Here is a 22,743-nt window from a genome sequence, read left to right on the forward strand (position 1 = left end):
ATTTTCTCCATCGTGAGCAGCTATGTATGTGTACATCAAGAAGGCCTGATTTCTGCGCACACGCCTCCTTCCATTGCTGTAATTAAATCCAGGACATACCTGTTTTGGAGGGTCATGTGTTTGAAGGCCCCCAATTCTTCTTTAATATCATTAAATCCTTTTATTGTTGTGTTAATTGTTTGTAGCAGCTCCCATCTGGTGATTTGTAACCACTTGGCATTTGCTGCAGCTTGAAGTCCTGGCAAGAATATGGCTGTAAATATCACTGCCGTCCTATCGAACAATTTGTGCTTATCTGGAATGTCGTGATAAGCTTCTATCAATTTTGCTGAAAAATATTTCTCTTCTGTCGGGTGAAGTTCAGCGACCTCTTCTTCCATTGATGTGCATCCATTTTCGGAAAGTTAGCGATGTGGAGATCACTTTGGGGAATCGACAACGCAGGAATAGGTATTATCACTATAGAACATATTCCTCTCCATCTTTTAGGTAGCTTCATATAAGCTTTGGATCCACAGGCCCAAAAATGCCCATAAGCACGGCAGTTCCTCCCTTCATTCCTGGCACATCAATTATTTGTTTGCATCCTTTATTTTCTCCAACTTGGGTCATACCCTGGTTTCTGAAACAGTGTTGCATTCTTCATGGACAGCATTGATACAGGTCCTGCTTAATCTTCAACCCATGTTAGTAACTTTGCATATTTGGCACAGTCCTTAAGACATTTGTCATTCACTCTTTTCACTACCGTCACTGGTGCTGTCCTCAATAGGTGTGCACTGCATCCCGCATGCCTGCTTCCATTCCTGTACTAGTGGCTACCTTGCATCCTGCAATCCTGTTAGACCACTAAATGAGTAAAGGAGCATATTGCTCCTCAAATTCAGATCCTTTCCCATCTTCTGTGTCTTTGTGGAAGCGTCTTCATATGGGAACGTTCTCTTTGACATCCATCGTAAGGTTGCCCACTTTCCTTCATATTGTCCTCTTGTTATGCATACTGCTAGATGACACACTTCAGCTCATGTGCATGTATTTCTCTTGCTATGCATGTTCTGGCTGTGCTCATGGCATAAGGGATGAGAGAGCATACATAGCAGCTCTCATCTGACGTTCTTCTCCCCTCCTCGCTCATGTGCTCATACCACATGTTATTTTTTTTTAAATGGGCTGAATTATCGAGGTATGTGTTTTATATCCTGATAACCTTCTCCAACATCCCTCATGACTCCGTTAATTTGTTTGAAAATCTCAGGGAAAATATTGCTGTGATTTTATTAGGGATAGAAAGAGATGGCTCATTGTTGGACGCTTAATTCAAATTGTAAAACATTTCGCAAAATGCTATAGGCATAAGTAACTAAAGAAAACACATTGTAGCTACAAGAATTATTGCAAACAAATTAATGTGTCGAATTGTATTCTGTGTATTAAGCAGCCTTCTTGCTAGCAATGTGTATCTTACATAATGGACATATCCCATTTTCTTTAATTCAATCGTTAGCTTCTGTCACTTTTATAAACCACACTTTTTTATATCAAGAATTGTAATATTGCAATGATGATCCTGCGAATGATGGGACTGTTTTTAGGATTTCTGAAAAAGGTGACAGTGTCAATGTTTCGCCTCACTAGAGCTGGATAAGATCGAAGTATGTATAAAAAAAAACAGCATGCAGAATGTATGCAATTTATAGGCAATAAAATGTCATGTGCGGTCTTGGTGTTATGTCTTCAACGCAAAGTCTCTTTAGCCTAACAAGAATAGTTCTGTGAAAACTGCAAAGTTTGTTAGTTACCCTTTAAACTTGGGAATAACCAAGTGTTCAAATTGCTTTTACTTCATCTGTTCTTTGTTGGCTCTTGGTAGCCAATCTAGTCTGCATGCGCAGAACTTATTCTCTTGCTTCACTGTCAGCGGCTGCAGGAGGGGTAAGGGTCTCTCCTTTGTAAAGCTTTGTCATTCAGATGCAGCCATGTTCCACTTCCTTGGATCTTCACGGCAGTGGGAGTGACCCCTTCTACTAGGTATGTTGCTTCAAATCTAACAAAATTCTTAACAAGCGCTTGGTCACCAGGGTACAAGTTAGGTTGCTTCAGCAAGTCTATAAGATCAATTGGTTAGTGGTCTTCAATCTTCTTTGACCCGTTCCTCTGATTTTTTTTATCAGTTGGGGAAATAAAAGAAACACTAGCGGTCATATTTGTCAAATGATTATGAATCTCATCCCCTAATATTCTTGCTACACTATGGGCATCAATTTTTATTTGAGGAGGAGCAAGGGGTACTCTAGTTCGGCATCCAGTCACCAACTCATGAGGAGTCAGGTGGTGATCTGAGCCACGCTGGTTTCTCAAAGATTTGAGGGGTAGGCAATATAGGCATCCCTTCTTCAAAATAATCTTTATCTTGGCTATCCTCTCTTTAAGGAATCTGTTTAAATGCTCACATATACCATTTGCCAAACTTGTGCTTTATGCCTAATAGAAGAGTTATGTGTTCAAACTGTTCATATACAAAATGTGGCCCATTATCCGGCTACAGGACTTCGTACACACCCCAACTAGGAAACGCCTCACAAGAAACTTGGCAGCACATGTGGTACTAATATTACCTGCTGTATTGAAGCGGAAATGGTTTCAAATCTACCTTCATCTGCTGAGTCTTATGAAAAATACAAATTCTCATCTCTGAAGAGTTCCTCATCGCTCCAATCTGTTAGTTTGTATCCTTGGTCACAGGCTATTACTGTTCTCTATGCTCTTCCTTCATTATATGTCCCATAAACAACCAGCCTGTCCTCTTTTACCGCTGCTGCCTCTAGTTCTATGGGGATAACCTGTCCTGCCTTTGCCCTTCTTCTCCCCTGCTGATCTGTTTTCTCTCTTGGCACCGTGCACATGCCTCCCCCTCTGTCTTCGGGCCCAGGTACCTGCTCACCCTGCCACCCTCCTGCACTGCCTCCGGGCCACCCCTAGCACTGGGGTCTGTATCTGTACCCATACAGTCGTCCACTCACTTCTTTTCTGCACTTATCAGATATACCCTATCTGCTTAACCTAGCCCTTGCCACTTACTGGCTGTACTACCACCCTTATATATATATATTTTTTTTTTTACTTATTTATTTATTCTGTTCTCACCTGTTCCGCACTTTCCACCTCTCCCCCTTTTCCTTTTCCCATGCACTTGCGCGTTCTCAATGTCATTGGGCCTAGTAAGATCGTTGTTTTTGTTCTCCCCTGTTCCCCTCCCTTTGCCTAGTTGTGCTCTGAAACACTTGTGTACCAGCGCAATATAAATAATATATAATTTCAGTTCATCCATAGGTATTTCTGGCCTACACAAAATTTCTTCAGGTATTAGCAACAATTTACCTATCGATCCAAGAAGCCATGTCAACAAAATATGTACTCCATACAAAAATACTTCTGGGTCTAAAGGAGCTCCTCGCAATGCTTTTGGGCCTGTAAATGCTAATATTCTTTTACATTCATGTAGTGTATACCTTGAGTGTAACACACTATCCCTTTGTCAGTGAAAGATATCGTCATGTTGAGTTTTGTCAAGTCGAGTCCTAATATATTAACTGGTGTCTGCCGCGAATACAATAGTGGCATTGCGAGTCTAGAAATTACCCTCCCATAGCATAGGCGATGTATTTTGTTGGCCGAAAACCAACCACATCATGTATTCAGCATCGGTAGTACAGACTCATGAGCATGACCAAAGTGCGTCCATTTTGATGGAATAGAATTCGCCATTTTGTCTAATTTTCGCTTCTTGTTTTCTGTTCAAACTGCTTTGCTGTAAGCTTATTCTATTCCGCTATTCCATTGTTGCTCATGCATAGAGCAAGGCCACAAGATACATGTTGAAACACAAAGCAGGCAATCCAGACAGCAATACCCGGTCTCCTCCCTCACAAGTCCATGGAAGTAAGCAACAAGGCATTTAATCACTACGCAGGTGCCAGCTAGTCTCACTGATGCGGTAGAGATGGTAGGAACGAACAATTAATGGCTTGAATTCTGCTCTCTTTTACGGCCCCCCTTCACTGAGCCCTGTAGAGCGTGTTGACCCCTAGCACACGAATAGAAACTAGAAGATAGTAAGGCCTGGAATGTGTCTCTCCCCTGCACGCAGCTTGCTTGAAAGAACAAGAGCAGTGTGTTCCCTAAAACAAAGAATCATGTCTGCAAGGCCGCAGATTGCAAACTGTTACTAAATGAATGTCTGAAGGTGTCATATTTGTCACAATTGTCAATCATCAAATCCATTTCAAAGGAAATACATTATGGGCGGTATTGAACATGTCATTACTAATAGTGAGATGTTCGTTTTGTATATATGTAACTGTTGTATAATGCTCGCTCTCTTGCGTCCCTCGGGGTCTGGAGCCATGTTGCGGGACGTGAGACCCAGTTGGCCAACTGAGGCTATTTGCTTTGCAATAAACCCTAGCTTTTGGGAATTGAACCTCGTGTCTGGCGTATCAGTTTGTGTGGTGATTGTGCCTTGTTTCCATATGCGAGGGTCCCCTAGGGGCCCCATCAAAATGGCGCCCGAATAGGGACCCTCCCCCACTTGTTCCATCGTGTACGTTGTAATATAAAGAAGGCGAGAAGAGAAAATGAAGCGAGGACGAGACAGTCGAGCCGGGATCAAGAGGTGTTCGGGACGCCCCTGTGAAAGTGATGAGACTCCTTTGCAGATCTGTACACAGCTGATCCCTGATCGACGTGTCCGACCAGAGAACAAGGAGGCAAGGGTCCCGAAACGAGGCAGAGTGAGCCAAGATACGCAGACACAATGATTTTTGGTTGCGTCTGTATACGGACGAATTGCGTCTTGAAGTACGAATTGGTTGATCAGGTGAGTCGTGCCCCGATTCTAAAAAACCCTGATATTGGTTGAGAGTTGGTTTTGCAAAATCAAACGCCCAGGGTAAGGTTAAAATTAACCAAGGGGAAGGTTAAAACATGCCTTGGGATTGTCTTCCTGCCTAGTGGGTTTTTTCCACTGCGGTAGGCAATCTTTGGAAACTGGCCAGGTCGGGCCACCTGTGGGGTTGCCCGCATATGAAATGTATGTAAAGTATGGTGTAGGCGCGGTAATGTTTTGTGAAATTTGGCATGGGCAAACCAGGCACGAAGATTTACAATGGCCAAAGCACGGGAGTTATGAGACAAAGTATTGCTGCGAAAAAAAACACGATCTGCGGCATTTGACGTCATTAGAGATTGGAGGAAGGAAGCCATGCTTCGTTGGAAAAGCAGGGAGAAAAATGCGCGCAGGCGCAAGTCAAAAACAGAGTGAGAGAGCAGGATGAAAAGGAATGGGATGATAATTTGAGAAAGTCAGAGAGATGTGGTCAGTTGGGGGTAGACAAAATATATCCTCAACGAGAATTGCATTCATCATATGAGTTAATAAATAAAATATTAACTGAGACAAGGCAAGAGCGCCCCAAGAGAGATTGAGAGGATTGCACCAGTGCCTATTGCTCAACCCCCTTCAGTTGCCCAGCCCCTCCCAGCAGCAACTCCAGTGCCGCAGCAGCCACTCCCTGTTCCCGGTCTGGTTGTTCCATCCGCACCTCCCTCCCTAGATATTCCCCTTCCGCTCATTGAACTTTAATTCACTGTAATAAGAGAAGACAATAGAAGAAGAGAGGGGACGGCACAAAGTGAGGGCACTAGAGTAACCTGTAGGGCGGTCAGCAAGGATATACACGGAAATGATGAAATATCAACGCTGGATTCGATGTATGATTTCAGAAAGACTGGTGAAAAACAGGTACTGTTGGAATGCATGTGAGAATATTTAATGGAGAGATGGAAGCAGTTGATTGGAATGGTGCCGCGGGATATATATATATATATATATGAGAGAGAGAGACAGACAGAGACAGACTCTTTTTGAATTTAAAAATGAACTTGATGATGCATATGCTGAAATGTTTGCCATGCCGGGGTACAGGGGCAAAGATATAAGAAGGGATAGGAAAGAGGCAGTACCAAATGTGCAGAAGCGATTTCTTCTGCCGTACTCACAGGTGAGTGAAAAATAAAAATATGCATACGGGAGGCACTAAAATGGATTACAGATCCTAGTATTCCCGCGATGGAAGTGCATGAAATATTTGATCAATACACATTGCCAATGAAGAGCATTGCAGGTGATGGTTGAATATTTGCAGGACAGAGACATAGACAATAAACAAGCTAGCCCCTCCGAATTGATGGCAATATATAAAAAAAAGAGCAATAGAAGGCGGAAAGGGAGAAACAGCCTTGTCACTTGATTTGGGAATAGTATTGCATATGAGGGAGGGAGGGAGGGAGGGAGGGAGGAGGAACAGTAAGTGTGGTATTTCCTATGAGGGAAGTCCCACCTACTTTTGTGTCGAAAGTAGAAATACCTGCATCAGGTAATCGACCAGCACAGGTAACGGAAGCGCATTATACAGCACGGTATGTACATGTCCCGTTCTCCAGACAAGAGGTGAATAATATAAAACAAATGATTCCTGATTTGAGGAAGAATCCAGTAGGATTCTATAAGGAAATAGAGTCCTATTTGAGATCGTCCATTTTTACCATGAATCATATAGACTTAATATTCCCAGTAATTTTGCCAGCGGATATATGGAAGCAAATAAGGAAAGTAGATGATGATGATGCCTACGGTGCCACATGGGAAAATCTAGCAAAAGAGGATAAGGATAGAAAAGCAGGCGAGAAACCATTGCCAAATATGGCAGTGCTACCAGGGCGAATAATACAAAAACTGAAAACAATCGTTCCAGAAAAAATAATTGTATGGGATAAATTAACTGCATGTGTTCAAAACAAAGATGAGTTATCTACAGATTATTTTAATAGATTTGAGGAAGTGTTTACAGATTTTAGTGGACAGGATGCAAGCACGGAGGCAGGTAAAAGGCTATTTATTAAGTATGTGAGAGGATTAATACCTCCAATTCAAAACTTAATAATGACATCAGAAAGTTCATGGCAGGCAAAATCATTGAGTAAAGTATTGCATATGGCCCAGTATTATGAGAATAGGGTGAACACAGAGAAAGAGGCAAAGGACAGGGTAAATTTGAAAACGAGGGTGTTACTTCAGCAGGTGACTGGACACAATCGAGAGAGAAGGAATGCGCAAGGTAGAAGTAATTCTAACATGCATGGAGGGCCTCTGGGATTAAATCAGTGTGCATATTGTAGAGAAGATGGTCATTGGAGAGCGCAATGTCCACACTTGCAAAATAGAAATGGGTTTGGTCAGAGAAGACCGCACAGGGGACACCCGGGAACAAATGGACAGAGTAGAAATAATATGCAGCAACACCAGAATAATCAAGGAAAGGGCATTCGGAATCGGAGCCAAGAACAGAGTCAGGTTCCTTATAACCAAAATCAGAGTGGGCAAAATAAAGGCAGAAGCGGAAACATTTTTGACACACAACCCAATACATATTATTGTGGCGACTACACATCGGATGATGTGTTGTTTCCCCAAAAGGAAAGCCCAAGACAGGGGTCGCAACCAGTGTCTATTCCCGTGAATCAAAAAGGACCCTACGTACAAATGAAAGTTGGGAATAGAGAGTACAACTTTCTCGTAGACACTGGAGCGCAAAAATGCTCAATAGACCACCACTTGGTTCTGGAAATACCGCTGTCAGGGCAAAGTAATATTTCAGTAGGGTTCACAGGTACGCCAGTAATCAATCCAGTGTCCAAATCAGTACCAGTAACATTAGGTCCATTTACTGAATATTGTCCATTTCTCTTAACAGAAAATTGTGGGGAGAATCTTTTAGGATTAAATTTGTTGAAAAAACTGGGTGCAGTTATCCATTTCACTCCTGATGGAGTGTTCTTGACAATTTCGCCACAGAATATACCAGTGTCTGAATTTTTGTCCAAACCTTTGCCGGGGGAGTTGAGTGAAGTGCCAGCTTGCATATGGGCAATGAATGACAATGATGTGGGATGCTTGAAAATAGAGCCAGTAACAATTGTTTTGAAGGAGGGAGTAACGTTGCCACGTATTCCTCAATACAAGATTCCAATGGAGGGAGAGAAAGCATTGAAAAATATTGTTTCAGATTTGGTAAAATTGAAGGTAATTGAAGAAATTACAGGTAGCACATGTAACAGCCCCATTCTCCCGGTGTATAAGAAAGGAGGTAATGAGATACCGTATCGTTTCATAATTGATCTGCGCGCATTGAAAAAAGTGGTTGACCCTCCATTTCAATTGGTCCCAGACGTCACCATGATTTTGACAATGATGCCCCCATCGGCAGAATATTTTAGTGTGATAGACCTTAAAAATGCTTTTTACAGCATCCCAGTACACAAAGATATCAGATACCTGTTTGCTTTCACTTTAGGAGGGCGGTCATTCACATTCACGCTATACAGGGAGTCTGAGTATTTATAGCAGGGCATTGAAAGAACGGCTAGATATGTTAGAACTACCGGCAGGTTGCGTATTATTACAATATATAGATGATTTATTAATTGCTGCGGATACGGAGAAACTTTGTAAAGAAAGTACTGTCTTGTTATTGTCACACATAGCAGCACATGGCCATAAAGCTAGTTTGAAGAAATTCCAGTATTGTCGAAAGGATGTGGCTTATTTGGGCTACCTACTTTCGAAAGAGGGGAGAAGATTGACACCAGAAAGAATAGAGTATCGCTGGTATGCCTATTCCAAAAACAAAGAAAGGAGTCGGAGCCATAATAGGCATGGCTTCCTATTGCCGGCAGTGGATAGTAAACTTTGCAATGATTGTGAAACCAATGTTGGCATTGACAAAAAAGGATGCTGTGATGCCTTTGCAATGGAATGAAGAATGCTAGAAAGCATTTGATCTGCTCAAAACTGCATTGTGCTCCGCCCCAGTTTTGGGCACACCAAACTATGAAAAAATGTTCAGATTGTTTGTGCATGAGAATGAAGGCTGTGTGTTAGCTGTTTTGACACAGGAACAAGGTGGGAGAAATAGACCATGCGGTTATTTTTGTTCCGCGCTGGACCCTGTCGCTTGCATGTTACCACGTTGTTTGCAAGCTGTTGCAGCGGCTGCTGCGTCAGTGAAACAAACTGTAGGAATGGTGCTGGGGCACACCTTAATTTTAATGGTGCCACATGCCATTGCTGTACTATTAAATAGAACGCAGACGCAACACCTCACGTCCGCTAGATTGACTGGATATGAAATTGTCCTATTTGCACCACATATCCAAATTATGAGGTGTAGCGCTTTGAATCCTGCAGAATGAATGCCACTGCCCAATGGAGAACTAGGTGAGAGTGAATCACCTCCCCATGATTGTTTAATGGTTACTGAGGAAGAAACGAAAGAAAGAATTGATTTAACAGACACCCCACAGAAAGAGCCAGATGGAGAACTGTTTTGTGATGGCTCCTGCTTCAAATTACCTGATGGCACATCAACGGCTGCCTATGCTATTACGACACAGAAAAGTATTGTAGAAAGTAAAAGAATCCCCTACAACTCCGCACAAGCCGCAGAGATAATAGCATTAACCAGAGCATGTGAAATTTTCTGAAAATATGAGTGTAAACATATATACTGACAGCCAATACGCCTTTGGGGTGGTACATAACTTTGGCCGACTCTGGGCTGAGACGGGTTTACTTGACATCACATGGAACCAGAATTCAACATGGGCTTTTGATTGTACGATTGCTGTCTGCACTTACGTGTCCAAAGCGCCTAGCAATAGTGAAATGCGAGGCGCATAAAAAAGTAACATGTAAAGTGGGAGAGGGAAACACATTTGCAGACAGGTTTGTGAAGCAAACTGCCACTGATTTAAATACCAAGATGTTAACAGTACAGTCGGAGGGTGTGCCTTGCATGATAGAGAATGGGATTGCGACTGTTAAAGAGATGCAGGCAGAAGCCACTGCTGATGAAATGCAGGAATGGGCTGAGGGTTCCGCAGAATTGGATCTAGAAGGTTGCTGGGTGGACAAGAAAAGTAGAAATTGGATGCTGCCAAACTCCTGTGTAACTGCGATGGTCACAATGGCCCACAGTCCCACACACATTTGTGCAAAAAAGATAGTCCAGCACTTAGCCACAGTATGGCAAAACACACACAAAGAAAAATGCAGAAAGACTGGTCCAGAATTGCATTACGTGTCTGCAAAACAATGTGGGGAAGGGGACAGCGACTCAAACAGGTAGTTTTGGCCCACCTTCTATGCCATTCGAGGTAATCCATTTTGATTTCATAGAAATGGAAAGGTGTCAAAACTTGAAATGCGTTCTAGTGGTTGTATGTGCGTTCAGTAAGCGGGTGGAAGCATATCCATTGAAGGACTGCACTGCCATGAGCACTGCAAAAGTGATGTTGAAGGAGTACTTTTCATGGTTTGGCCTGCCCCAGGTAATATGGTCAGATAATGGCCTGCATTTTGTGGGCTCAGTGGTACTACAGATTTGCGCAGGTCTCCAGATTGACAAACGATTCCATTGTGCCAGACATCCCATGAGTGCCGGCCTTGTTGAGCACCAGAACGGCATATTAAAAGCCAAAATTAGCAAAATCTCTGTGGGGAATAAGTTGCGTTGGACAGACGCATTGCCCCTAGCGTTATTGTGCATGCACACATCTGTGCAGGCAAGGACTGGGCTCTCCCCTTACGAGATCGTGATGGGAAGGCCGGCGAATGTTTGGTGTGCGCCTCAGCCAAGGCGATTGAGAGAAGTCGAGTATCCTTTGCTCAGTACATATTGTAACCTGTTAATATAGAAATTTCGTTTGATTCATCAGCAGGTGCAGGAGGCTCTTCCCATCAGATATACTGGTCCGGGGCATTCGCTGCAGCCAGGAGAGTGGGGTCTGTTGAAGAACTTTGAGAGAAAGTCATTGCTCGCACCCAGGTGGCCTGAACCCTACCAAATCCTTTTGGCAACACAGACTGCAATCCGTGTGGACAGTAGAAAGGCGTGGATACATGCAACACATGCGAAGAAGGTCCCATCGCCATTGAAAGAATTGACCGATCCAGACGACAAAAGAGAGGCATCGGCCCCAGAAACGAAAGAAATTGATGCCAGCTCTTTGTCACAAAATCTGTCTGATCCTGAAACAAAGTCTGGAACGATTGCTATAAAGGAAAAAGGGCTAAGAGTGCCCCAACGTTGCCCAGCAGAATCTGCATCACTGCTGGCTGACACCAAGCCCGAATCAACACTTGGCGCCCACCATTTATCATTGCACCACAGTCTGGCACTGAGCCTGAGTCCGGAAGTGCACCCCCACTATTCATTGATCACACAGTACCAGGAGTAAGGCGGTATAATTTATGGCCTCGAAACAAGGAGTGATCAAATCTTCGTTTTATTGATCTTTGTTGCCTCTGTTTCCCATCACGGATGAAGTGGGAACCGGAGGCCTAGGGGAAAGAGGCATGGGAATTGTGCAAATCCGACAGCTCATGAACGCGGCTCCCCGGTGCTATCTTGAAAAATCCATGTGTAGTTCACCGCTCACGGACAAGAGGTGCTCATATGGTATGAAGGCAATTGATAACTGCTCTGGAGTTCTTTGAGCGATGTGCAGAAGCACGATAAATCTTGCCCAACGTATAGCAATCCAGGCTGCAGAGAACTGGCAAAACACTTTGTTGACATTCTTGAACTTACTAATATTCGAACGAGTGCAACGGTAAGAGGTATTCACGACTAACGTTGTTGGAGAAGAAGAATCAAGAAAAATGCCTGCACCAGCTTCTGCCCCCTCCTGCACGAATGCTGATAATGTAGTAAATATAGACTGTAAGAATGCCGAAAAAACAGTGCCGAAAGAATTGTATGCTGATCTTAACCACAGTCATGTGTGTTATGAGTATAATAGCACCGGTAATGACAGTATTGGTATTATGGTATTTAGAAGAAATACACCCATTAGAAGTGTTCTTGCCAATTAGAAATATTTCCGCTACTGAAAGCCCGGTCCATGTAATTACTTATACTGTGTCCCCAATGGAAGAGAGACATGGGGAAGGATATGGAAATAACACACTACTGATAATAATGAATATGACACACTCAATTCTGAGAAAAACAATTGTTGGGTGTGTGCTCACTTAACACAGCATGGTGGTAAGGGAATAGATTGGTATGTACAGCCATTGCCATTAAATTCTGCATGTTACGCATCCTTAAGTGCATTTTACTATGGGAAATAGAATAAGAGTGAAACGGGTCAATTAGATGGAACAAATATGGATGAATTCAAGGAGGCGATAATGAAACCTGTAGGTTGCTCTATATTTACCAAAGCAACATTAATAAGACCAGCAGTCACACCAAAAGATAGATTATATGTGCCATATAAATCATCTGTAATTAGGTTTCATATGAACCTAGAAGGAAATAAAGATGCAGTGCCCCCCTCCTATGCAGTAAATTACAGTCCACGCTCTGTTCCATTTTGTTTAAAGAAAAAAAGGCTCCTATTTAGTAGGAACATACACCCAGTGTATGAACATTGCAATCCTTGAGAGAGAGGAAGAACCAGTGTATATAGGTGACCCTGTCTATTTCATATGTGGAGAAAAAGCTTATCCCTGGTTTCCTAGAAATTTGGGAGGTACTTGTTATTTAGGGAATCTGTTTCCAGGTGTGTTTCTTTCAAAAACAGCCGACATAGCCAAACTATCCAGATCCAGACCACGACGAGACGAGGAGGGAGGATTAATTGCGGAGGACATAGCAAAATCATTTATACCATTTTGGGGCCAAGCAATAAACTCCTATAATATAGGACAACCGTCCAGAATATTAGAGAAAACGATAAATGGGACAACAGACATATATTATACAACATGACCTTGGAGGAAAAAGGGATTAGATTGATGACACTCCAAAATAGGATGGCTCTTGACATAATTTTGGCTGATCGTGGGGGAGTTTGCAAAATCGTGGGATCATCGTGTTGCGTATTTGTAAATGACTCATCACCTACGACATCCCCCAGAAGGTAGTTGGGAATTAAACATAAGCTCCTGGTTTTGGGAAATATTACGCTCATGGGGATGGAAACTAGTTGCAATCCTAGTAGCAGTGCTAGGAATATTTGACATGTTGTTGCATACACTGTTTACCAATAATTTGCACTGAAATAAGTGAGGAGTGTGTACATATAGTAACACAAAAAAAATCTCCTGGGTTGGATACTCAAATGAATCATGAAATGAAGACAGTGAAAGAATTCATGTCAATCAATATTGATGACAATGATGACGATTATAGTAGTATGCAAAGTTCGGAATCAGATACTTGGTCAGAAGAGGATGCAATGTATGGATGCTGCTTTTGGTTTACGGCCAAGAGGAGGGTTTGTGAGTCTAGAAATTACCCTCCCATAGCAAAGGTGATGTATTCTGTTGGCCGAAAACCAACCACATCATGTATTCAGCATCGGTAGTACAGACTCGTGAGCATGACCAAAGTGCGTCCATTTTGATGGAATAGAATTCGCCATTTTGTCTAATTTTAATTTCTTGCTTTCTGTTCAAACTGCTTTGCTGTAAGCTTATTCTAATCCGCTATTCCATTGTTGCTCATGCTTAGAGCAAGGCCACAAGATGCATGTTGAAACACAACACAGGCAATCCATACAGCAATGCCCGGTCTCCTCCCTCACAAGTCCTTGGAAGTAAGCAACAAGGCATTTAATCACTACGTAGGTGCCAGCTAGTCTCACTGATCCAGTAGAGATGGTAGGAACGAACAATTAATGACTTGAATTATGCTCTCTTTTACGGCCCCCTTCACTGAGCCCTGTAGAGCGGGTTGACCCCTAGCACACGAATAGAGACTAGAAGATAGCAAGGCCTGGAATGTGTCTCTCCCCTGCACGCAGCTTGCTTGAAAGAACAAGAGCAGTGTGTTCCCTAAAACAAAGAATCATGTCTTTAAGTCCTCAGATTGCAAACTGTTGCTAAATGAATGTATGAAGGTGTCATATTTGTCACAATTGTCAATCATCAAATCCATTTCAAAGGAAATACATTATTGGCGGTATTGAACATGTCATTACTGATAGTGTGATGTTTGTTTTGTATATATGTAACTGTTGTATAATGCTCCCTCTCTTGCGACCCTCAGGGTCTGGAAACACATGTTGCGGGACGTGAGACCCAGTTGGCCAACTGAGACTATTTGCTTTGCAATAAACCCTAGCTTTTGGGAATTGAACCTCGTGTCTGGCGTATCAGTTTGTGTGTGGTGATTGTGCCTTGTTTGCATATGCGAGGGTCCCCTAGGCGCCCCATCAACATAGACATGTCATGTTCTCCTATTCAAGTTGGTAATTAATCGTAAAAGGAACCAAACTCATAGCCCCAGAGAAGCCCTGCGCATTCATGGCGATCCCACATTGGGTACTTTCCCTCTCGAACACAGGAGCAGGTTGCTCCTGTGTCTACAAGGAATGAAAATGTCTTGCCTCCTATCGTTACCCTAACTTTTGGTTCCTCTTGTGGCTCTGGTGTCGCAGATAGCACTGAACACATCAAGTCGCTTTGTGGGCTCTCCTATTGTGGATATAAATTCATCTCTGTACCTGTAAAAGGATTCCCTCCCACGTCTGTGTCACTCCCTATATTGGATGTGGATGCTTGTGGGGCTCCTGTATTCACCTTCCATAGTGGCACCGTTGATTGTTGCATCGGAGTGTACTGTTGTTGTGTCTGTGCTTGTTTTTGCATAGTCCCTTGCTGTGGTTGCCTTTGTGGCGATTGTGTTTGCAGTGGGATCTGCTGTGTTTGCTGTATTTGCAGCGCACATGTCTGATACTGTATGTGATCTTGAGCATAATACGCCGGTGGTTCTGTAGTAATACAGTGAGAATAGCCCCCCACCCCTCCTACACGTGCAGGCCATATGTCCTGTCCTCCCACTATTCCAGCACTGCTGCGTCTGTCCTCGATTAAATCCTGCTCCCCCCACCCCCTTCAGTGTTTTGAAATCCACCTTCTCGTACCCGAGGTCCATTCCCTCTACCTCGTGGCCAAGAAATTGTATGTGCCCTGATCTACGGGGTACCCTACATTGATTGACTGTGTAGGCTGTAACTCTTGTGTGGTCACTCAGCACAGGAAACATTTCCATCGGACAGTACTTAAACACATTTCCTACTTGGATACACTATCCTTACAGAAAAGTCTGACTACATGATTGGTTCTGCTAACCAGAGAGGGAATAGTAATTTTCGTCGCCCACGCGGCCAAAATTCCCATAGAGGATCTACCTATTCCCAGGGGCAGGGTACACAGTGGAACAACAACCAACAGTCTACCCAGGGTTACAGCAGGGGTAATAGGAGAGGTTGTGGTAAAGGCAGAGGCAGCCCCAACAAGGGAGGCGGCACGCCTCCACCAAAGCAGTGACGCTCAGTTCAGGGTCCCTTTTCACGCAACCCCAGTAGGGGGACGCATTTCCAACTTCACCCAGGCTTGGGAAGGGATCACATCAGACAGATGGGTGCTGTCAACAGTATCCACAGGATATTGTATAGAACTACTGCAGCGTCCCCTGAACCATCCTCCACGACAAAGGGTACATTCTTTAGAACATCAGAAGATTCTCCTCGAGGAGATCGCCATTCTGCTAGAAAAGGACGTGATAGAACTCGTCCCGGGACACCAGGTAAACAAGGGTATTTATTCAACTTACTTCCTTGTGCCAAAGAAAGATTTGACAATGCGCCCAGTATTGGATTTACGGCCTGCCAACAAGTATGTCAAGCCCCAAAAATTTCATATGACCACGCTACAAGAGGTAATCCCCCTCCTAAAAAAGGGAATTACATGGCAACCTTGGATATGAAAGATGCTTATTTTCATATTTCCATGTTCCCAGCGCACAGAAAGTATTTGCGCTTCAAGGTGGACAGTCGACACTACCAATTCAAGGTACTGCCCTTCGGGATAGCTTCAGCACTAAGGGTATTCACCAAGGTACTGGCGGTGGTGGCTGCACACCTACGCAGGGAGGCAATCCCAGTGTACCCTTATCTGGACAAATGGCTCATAACGGGGGAAACCCCAGGAATTTGCAGGACAAACATTCAAAGGACTATCGACCTCCTTCACGAATTAGGCTTCTCAATCAACGAGAAAAAGTCAAGCCTAGTGCCAAGCACCTCAAAACAATTCCTAGGAGCAATCCTAGATACCCAAGAGGGGTTGACCTTTCCTTCAGAAGAAAGAATTTGGAATATACTACTGCAAATTCCGCATTATCAGTCGTTCAACAAATAACGGTACGCAAAGCAATGCGCTACTGGGCATGATGGCGTCATGTATTTACCTGGTCCCCCACGCGCGCCTGCGCATGCGTCCCATGCAGGAATGGTTGGTGAAACAGTGGCCTCAGGCAAGTGGTCAGTGGGACGATCTAGTGGTCGTTTCACCAACACTGGTACAAAGCCTTCACTGGTGGACAAGAGAGAATCTCGCACAGGGGAAACCCTTTTTTTACGATCCCGAGGTACAGGCAATAGTCACTACAGATGCATGCCTGACGGGGTGGGGAGCTGACCATCTCCACCACACAGCTCAGGGTCTCTGGTCTCATCAACCTGCTAGAGCTTCTGGCAGTATTCAGAGCGCTTCAGGTCATTCGAGCCCCACCTACTAAACCTGTCAGTGCAAATCTGGACGGACAGCACAACAGCCATGTTCTACCTGAACAAGCAAGGAGGGACTCGCTCGGCAAATCTGTCCAAGCTTGCCCAGAAAATCTGGATATGGGCACTCAGACGGAACATCTTCCTGTCATCACAACATGCTCCAGGGGAGCTCAATTCCCTAGCGGATGCTCTGAGCAGAGACTCCCTCCCAGAGGAACACGAATGGGTTCTACACAGAGAGGTCGTAGAAGATATCTTCTCTCAGTGGGGTTTCCCCATTATAGATTTATTCGCCACAAGCGAAAACAGACAATGCCCAGGATTTGCATCCAGGTTCCCCCAACCAGACTCCCATGGGAACGCCCTGTTGATGAACTGGTCATGGATGTTTGCTTACGCTTTTCCACCAACTCCTCATCAGGAAAGTGGTGAACAAGATGAACAGAGTCGATGACGCTCGTCCTAGTTGCTCCCATGTGGGCAAGACAACCGTGGTTCCCACACCTACGCAGGATGGCGGTGTGCGAGCCCATCAAACTTCCAGCCTGGTACAACCTACTGTCCCAGCACCAAGGTCAAACAGTGCACCAACAACCCAACTCAATGAACCTGGCAGCATGGCTCCTGAGGTCATAGAGTTTGGACATCTCAATTTGCCACAGAGGTGTATGGACATCCTAAAGGAATCTAGGAAACCAAACACAAGGCACTGTTACTTTGACAAGTGGAAGAGGTTCGTTATCTGGTGCCAGAGTAGATCAATCGACCCCGTTGATTGCACTCCTTCCACTATTGTTACATACATGCTCCACCTGCTGGATGCAGGATTGGTTTTTAACTCACTGAAAGTACACCTGGCAGCCCTGTCGGCTTACACCACTTCCCATAGCAAGATTTTGTGGTGGAAAGTACCAGTAGTTAAAGCCTTCATGGAAGGAGTAAAGAGAGTTCACCCTCCTATTTCAAACCCACCACCAGGGTGGGACCTTAATGTGGTGCTAGCCAAGCTCATGGGCCCCCCTTTCGAACCCATGCATAAAAGCAGTCTCAAACACCTGAATTATAAAACGGCCTTCTTAGTAGCTATTACTTCTATAAGAAGGGTCAGTGAAATTCAGGCTCTGTCAGTGCAGGATCCCTTTACTTTCCATAAAGACAAACTGGTTTTACGCACACACCCTAGGTTCTCACCTAAATTTATATCTAAATTCCATGTAAACCAGTCCATCGAGCTTCCGGCTTTCTTCCAGGACCCGCAAAGCTCGGCTGAGGTGAAACTACACACCCTAGATGTGCGTAGGGCGGTCCTCTACTATGTAAATAAGACCAGACCGCTAAGAAAAACATATCAACTGTTTGTCTCCGTAGCTACAGGCAGAGAGGGGGATCGCGTCTCTAAAGGTGCCATCTCGAAGTGGATTATTAACTGTATCCAGCTGTGTTACTCACTCTCTGAAAGAACTCTGCCTTTCACGCCAAGAGCCCACTCTACTAGAGGCATTGGGGCCACTCTGCCTTTCATTGCAAATGTACCCCTTGACACCATTTGCAAAGCAGCTACTTGGAGCTCTATTCACACTTTTACTCAGCATTACTGCATTGACACCCATTCCAAGGCAGATACACAAGTGGGACAAGCGGTTCTAAGACACTTATTTGCTCATGACCCTTCTCACATCCCACCTCCTTCTTCAGGTACTGCTCGCTAATCTATGCACAGCATGTGATCTAAGCAGATCCCACAAGCCTCAGAAGGGATACATTACTCACCGTAATCGTATTTCTGATGCTTGTATCTGCTTAGATTCACATGCGACCCACCCTTCCTCCCCTCTGAGAGAAGGCGCATGATTGCTTGTAGTCTTACCTTTCTATCTATCTGCTTGGATTATCTGTACTCGCGCTACTCCTCATGCTACCTCATGTCAGAAAAAATACAATCTGAGGATCCTAGACGCGTGAGGGATCTTGGGTACAGTGGACGTCACACTAGGGATAGTATTACTGGCACGCCCTGTGTCGACGCCCATTTTCGAGTTTCGAAAAACAAACTGTAATACTCTGCAGCTTCCACTAGATGTCGGCCTATGCACAGCATGTGAATCTAAGCAGATACAAGCATCAGAAATACGATTACGGTGAGTAATGTATCCCTTATGTGTATATATATGTATATATATAAATATAATTGGGGGTCGGACTTTTGGGAGTTGGACAAATGCACTTGTTTTGTATGCTAACCAGACTGGCCATGCCTCATTATGCAGTCTCATTGGACTTCTAAACCCATGCCTTCGTTCCCCATGCAGCCTTCAAAAGTCCCAAGTGAGCTGCCAACAGAGCCAGAGAGTTACCTCAAGGAGCCATGCAGGGCATCCTGCTTGGGGATCCAGATTGCAGGGTACCTTTGTGGTAGTCAAACCTGGGAGTCGTACTGGCTCCCAGAGATGCATAAACTTAAGTTACACTGCACATGGATAAGGACTCAATGAAGAAAATTAGGTCCGGTGGGGGAAGGGGTGTGGCAAAAATGACCAGGGATCTACTGTGAGTCAGTTTAGGAGTTTCATTTCAACAATACCCCCAGACCATTTCTATGGCAGACAAGCCGTAAACACCTACATATGTAGACAGTGGATTGTCAACCTTCTTCTCCTTAATATCCCAGGGAGACGGCTCCACATGTTTTTGCGGAGACAGAGATCATGTGCTGCCACCAAAACTTAATTGAGAACCCACTATTTGAACCCCATCATTGAGAAAAAGAATGTTGGGAAAGGGAATATGTTTGTCAGGAAGTGGCATTAAAAAAAAGTGAAAGTGGGGTTGAGCAGGGATGTAAAATGGAGACAAGGGGACTGGTGTGGAAGCAGCTGGGTGAGGTGTATGGGGTGTAATCCCCCATGTTTGAAAGTTCAAGAAATAAATCCTCAACAAAAACAAAAGATTGCCAATATATCCCATTCTCAATAAAGGGCAATTTGAACGTATGATCCATGATTGTAAATGCATCCATTGTGGATGGGAGGTGTGCCTGGGGGTAACTCAAGGGGCCTGGCACCACCACCCACTGTGATATGCCCCCCAACATTGGACATGTTGAGAGAACCCCCCCCAGCCCCAAGAATTGTTTGGAACACCCACCCTGCACTGGTAGAGAGTGCACCCCAAAACCCCCCTCTTGGAATCATTAAACTGAAGGGAGTCCCCCTCGACCCCACCCCCTTGCAATGCCCATTGAATGTGTTTAGGTGCTCTGCCAGTCCCTTGGGCTAATTGGGGGCACAGACTACTTGAGAGCAGCTTGAACAGTTGGACTCGTTGGGATCACCTGCCTCCCTTGGGCATGTTGAGTATGTCTTTACCACCCCACCCAGCCCCCCAGCTTCATGGAGAGTGCCTCCCAACCTCCCTTGGACATGAGTGCCCTTCCACCTCTCCTGGACTCATTCAATCCTCTCCGGCCCTTGTTGGAGCCCTTGTGCAGTCTTTGAAATGCCCTCCCCCTCTGCATACGCGTTGAGCACCATCCAATCTGTACATGTTGACCACCCCTCCCCCCTCTGTGCACTCATTGGATGCTTTGTACCCCAGATGCTGCAATCCACAAAACTCCAGTTGGTGCCTGTATTCTTGCATTTTAGTAATCCTCTTCACAGTCCTGAAATACTTGTGATGACCCTGCTTAAGACACAATGTCTTTATTTTTTTGCCCTTTATCTTAATTAACAGTATTGTTATACATTTGGTTTATAAATGTGTATTTTGTAATGTAATCTCTTGCGTGCTATAATTTGATCTTTACTAAACACTTCGTTTGAAAACCAGTACTCAGTGTCTGGCTCTTTCTGTTGAGTTGTGTGATGTTAGACATTTGGCTGACAACCAGGGTTAGCGCCTTGCTTTTCACTCCCCCGCAGCTTCATTCACGTATTGCCCACAATCATGGTTATATCCCCCGAACCTTTTTCTTGCCTGGGTTCAGTCTCTACTGTTCAGGACCAGGAATGGGGATTTTGGGTCTACCAGTGAATGTGACATCCCTATCCCACATCCTTTCTTGCCCTCTGCTTTCCGTCCTTGCACCCCTTTTTTTCATCATCTGAAATTCAGTATTAAGGACTTTTGCAAATTTACTCCAAACTCTCATCCACCCTTGTTCCTTTGTCTGTCCGTCCCCTCCTCCTTCACTTATTTCCCCTTTTCTCCACAATGCTCTGAAGCAAACTTGGTTGTATGCGAGGCAAACATAACACCCATAAATACATGGTTTGATGTAATCTGTTTCCATGTGTTGGAGATTGGAGAACACAAGATGTTTATTTTTGGTAAATTCAGTACTCAGTCTATAGAATGCCCCAGACACCTTTCCATCTTTGCTGTTCTTACCATGCAGAAAAGACTGTCAGTCATCATAGGAAGCAAAATAAGATTGTTGAGCAAGGGATATGTGTGGATGTGGCCTTGCAGAGGTACAAATAGACAAAGTACCTGTTCTGCAGTGCCCTTCTAAGCATTTACCTGTCCCTCCACTTGTGAGAGCTTACAAATTCAGAACTCTGTCTCAATCTTCACTCTTCTTTGATTTCCTTCCAGGCTTCTTCAAATGGTGAGTTCATGCAATGGCTTCAAGCCACAGTTCAACAGTACCACACACGAAGAGCAAAGATGACTTCTTCAGAAAAGAGGTGGAGTCTGCAAAACGTTTAAGGCCTGTGTTCTCATTGCCGGATGTGTGTCCTAAGGAGCCAACAGGTACATATTAAACTCAAAGTTCAGTCTTTCTATGTATGTGGCAAATATATGGTTTGTTTAAATCATATGGCAGTGATGCGAAATGTAGATTTCCTTTAAATATTGTGTTGCATAGGAAAGTATTTTAATTGTATTTATGGTGCATTCACTGGTATTCTGATGCCTCCTTCTTTACTAATTGAAACAGTTAATGTTGCAACCGTGACAAACACATCAGTAGTTTAATCCAAAAGAAAGGCATCATCTGCCTGTATTCCTCACTCATTTGAATACATGGTTCCATCGTCACTCCACTTTCATCGCTACGATAAAGCAACCTTCAACCCTTTGCTTAGTCAGATGTTCAGTCTTCAGTCATGCAAATCCTCAGTCATCCTGAACAATTGAACACCTTGCTACCCCATTCTGCTCTTTCTAAAAAATAAAAAAAAGAAGAAGAAAAAAGAAAAACAGGAATATAATTTTAGGTTAGAACATGGTTGATGAACAATCCATCTTCATACATTTAAAATCCCTAACGCAGCAAAGAAATGTTACAACTGAACCTTTTTAATGATTTTTCATTTAACCATTCATACATAAACCGTCCAAATAGTCCTCTCCTCCCGTGTCTTTATTAGCAGGAATGCTTCCATTGATGTTGATGGTAATCTACATTCTACATCACGACTAAAGGCTACTATCATGCAAGTCTTATTTCACACCACTGATGCTTTGAGGTCAACAGGATTCAAATTGTTTTAAAAAAGAATTCACTCAACCAATTTGCTACGTTCATGACATACTCCAATCATGCTTCTGACCCAAATGCTTCTAAAGTTATGACCTCACTGAATGGGTGGCTCCTGAACACTGCTCTTTCTCTTGCATCCAGTCCACTTTCTTTCATACAAGCAGATACTGCCATTCTTGCAGAAAGTACTTCTCTAACGAGTACCCTTCCCAACGAGTGTCCGTGCCCTATTACAAGTGGCCTCTCTGTGGGCTCTGTTATTGCATGCTCTTTCTTCTGGATTATGTCTATGGGACGACCTGTTCCACCAACCGGTACCTGAGGGATTAAAAAGCTTTGTGCAAAGAAAGTCTTGCTTTTTGTTTTCCCAAGCTCCCTGCAATGGCATCATTACCCAGTGGGAGATGTGATGAATCCGACTTATCACTGTCCCTCCCCTCCCCCCCCCCCCTCCTCTGCCGTGACCACCTCCTTTGTGACCAAGGGACGGCAGCAGCTACCTGATTCTGACCCTCGGGTGGTAATATGAGGGAGGATCACATGGGAGGAGA

The 22,743-nt window shown here is 44.1% G+C and overlaps 1 protein-coding gene across 2 annotated transcripts in view; it reads left to right on the top strand.

Annotated features, from left to right (window-relative positions):
* The window catches only part of VPS54 (VPS54 subunit of GARP complex), a 2,536,401-nt gene that overhangs the window by 303,854 nt on the left and 2,209,804 nt on the right, over nucleotides 1-22,743 (top strand). For both annotated transcript variants that reach the window (XM_069608186.1, XM_069608187.1), the window contains one exon: nucleotides 21,301-21,459. In XM_069608186.1, coding sequence (XP_069464287.1) covers nucleotides 21,327-21,459 — 133 coding nt within the window. In that variant the 5' untranslated portion in view covers nucleotides 21,301-21,326. The remainder of the gene's footprint in view (nucleotides 1-21,300; nucleotides 21,460-22,743) is intronic.

The sequence above is a fragment of the Ambystoma mexicanum genome, chromosome 4q, assembly GCF_040938575.1.
Source record: "Ambystoma mexicanum isolate Mex_15411 chromosome 4q, UKY_AmexF1_1, whole genome shotgun sequence".
Lineage (NCBI taxonomy): Eukaryota > Metazoa > Chordata > Amphibia > Caudata > Ambystomatidae > Ambystoma > Ambystoma mexicanum.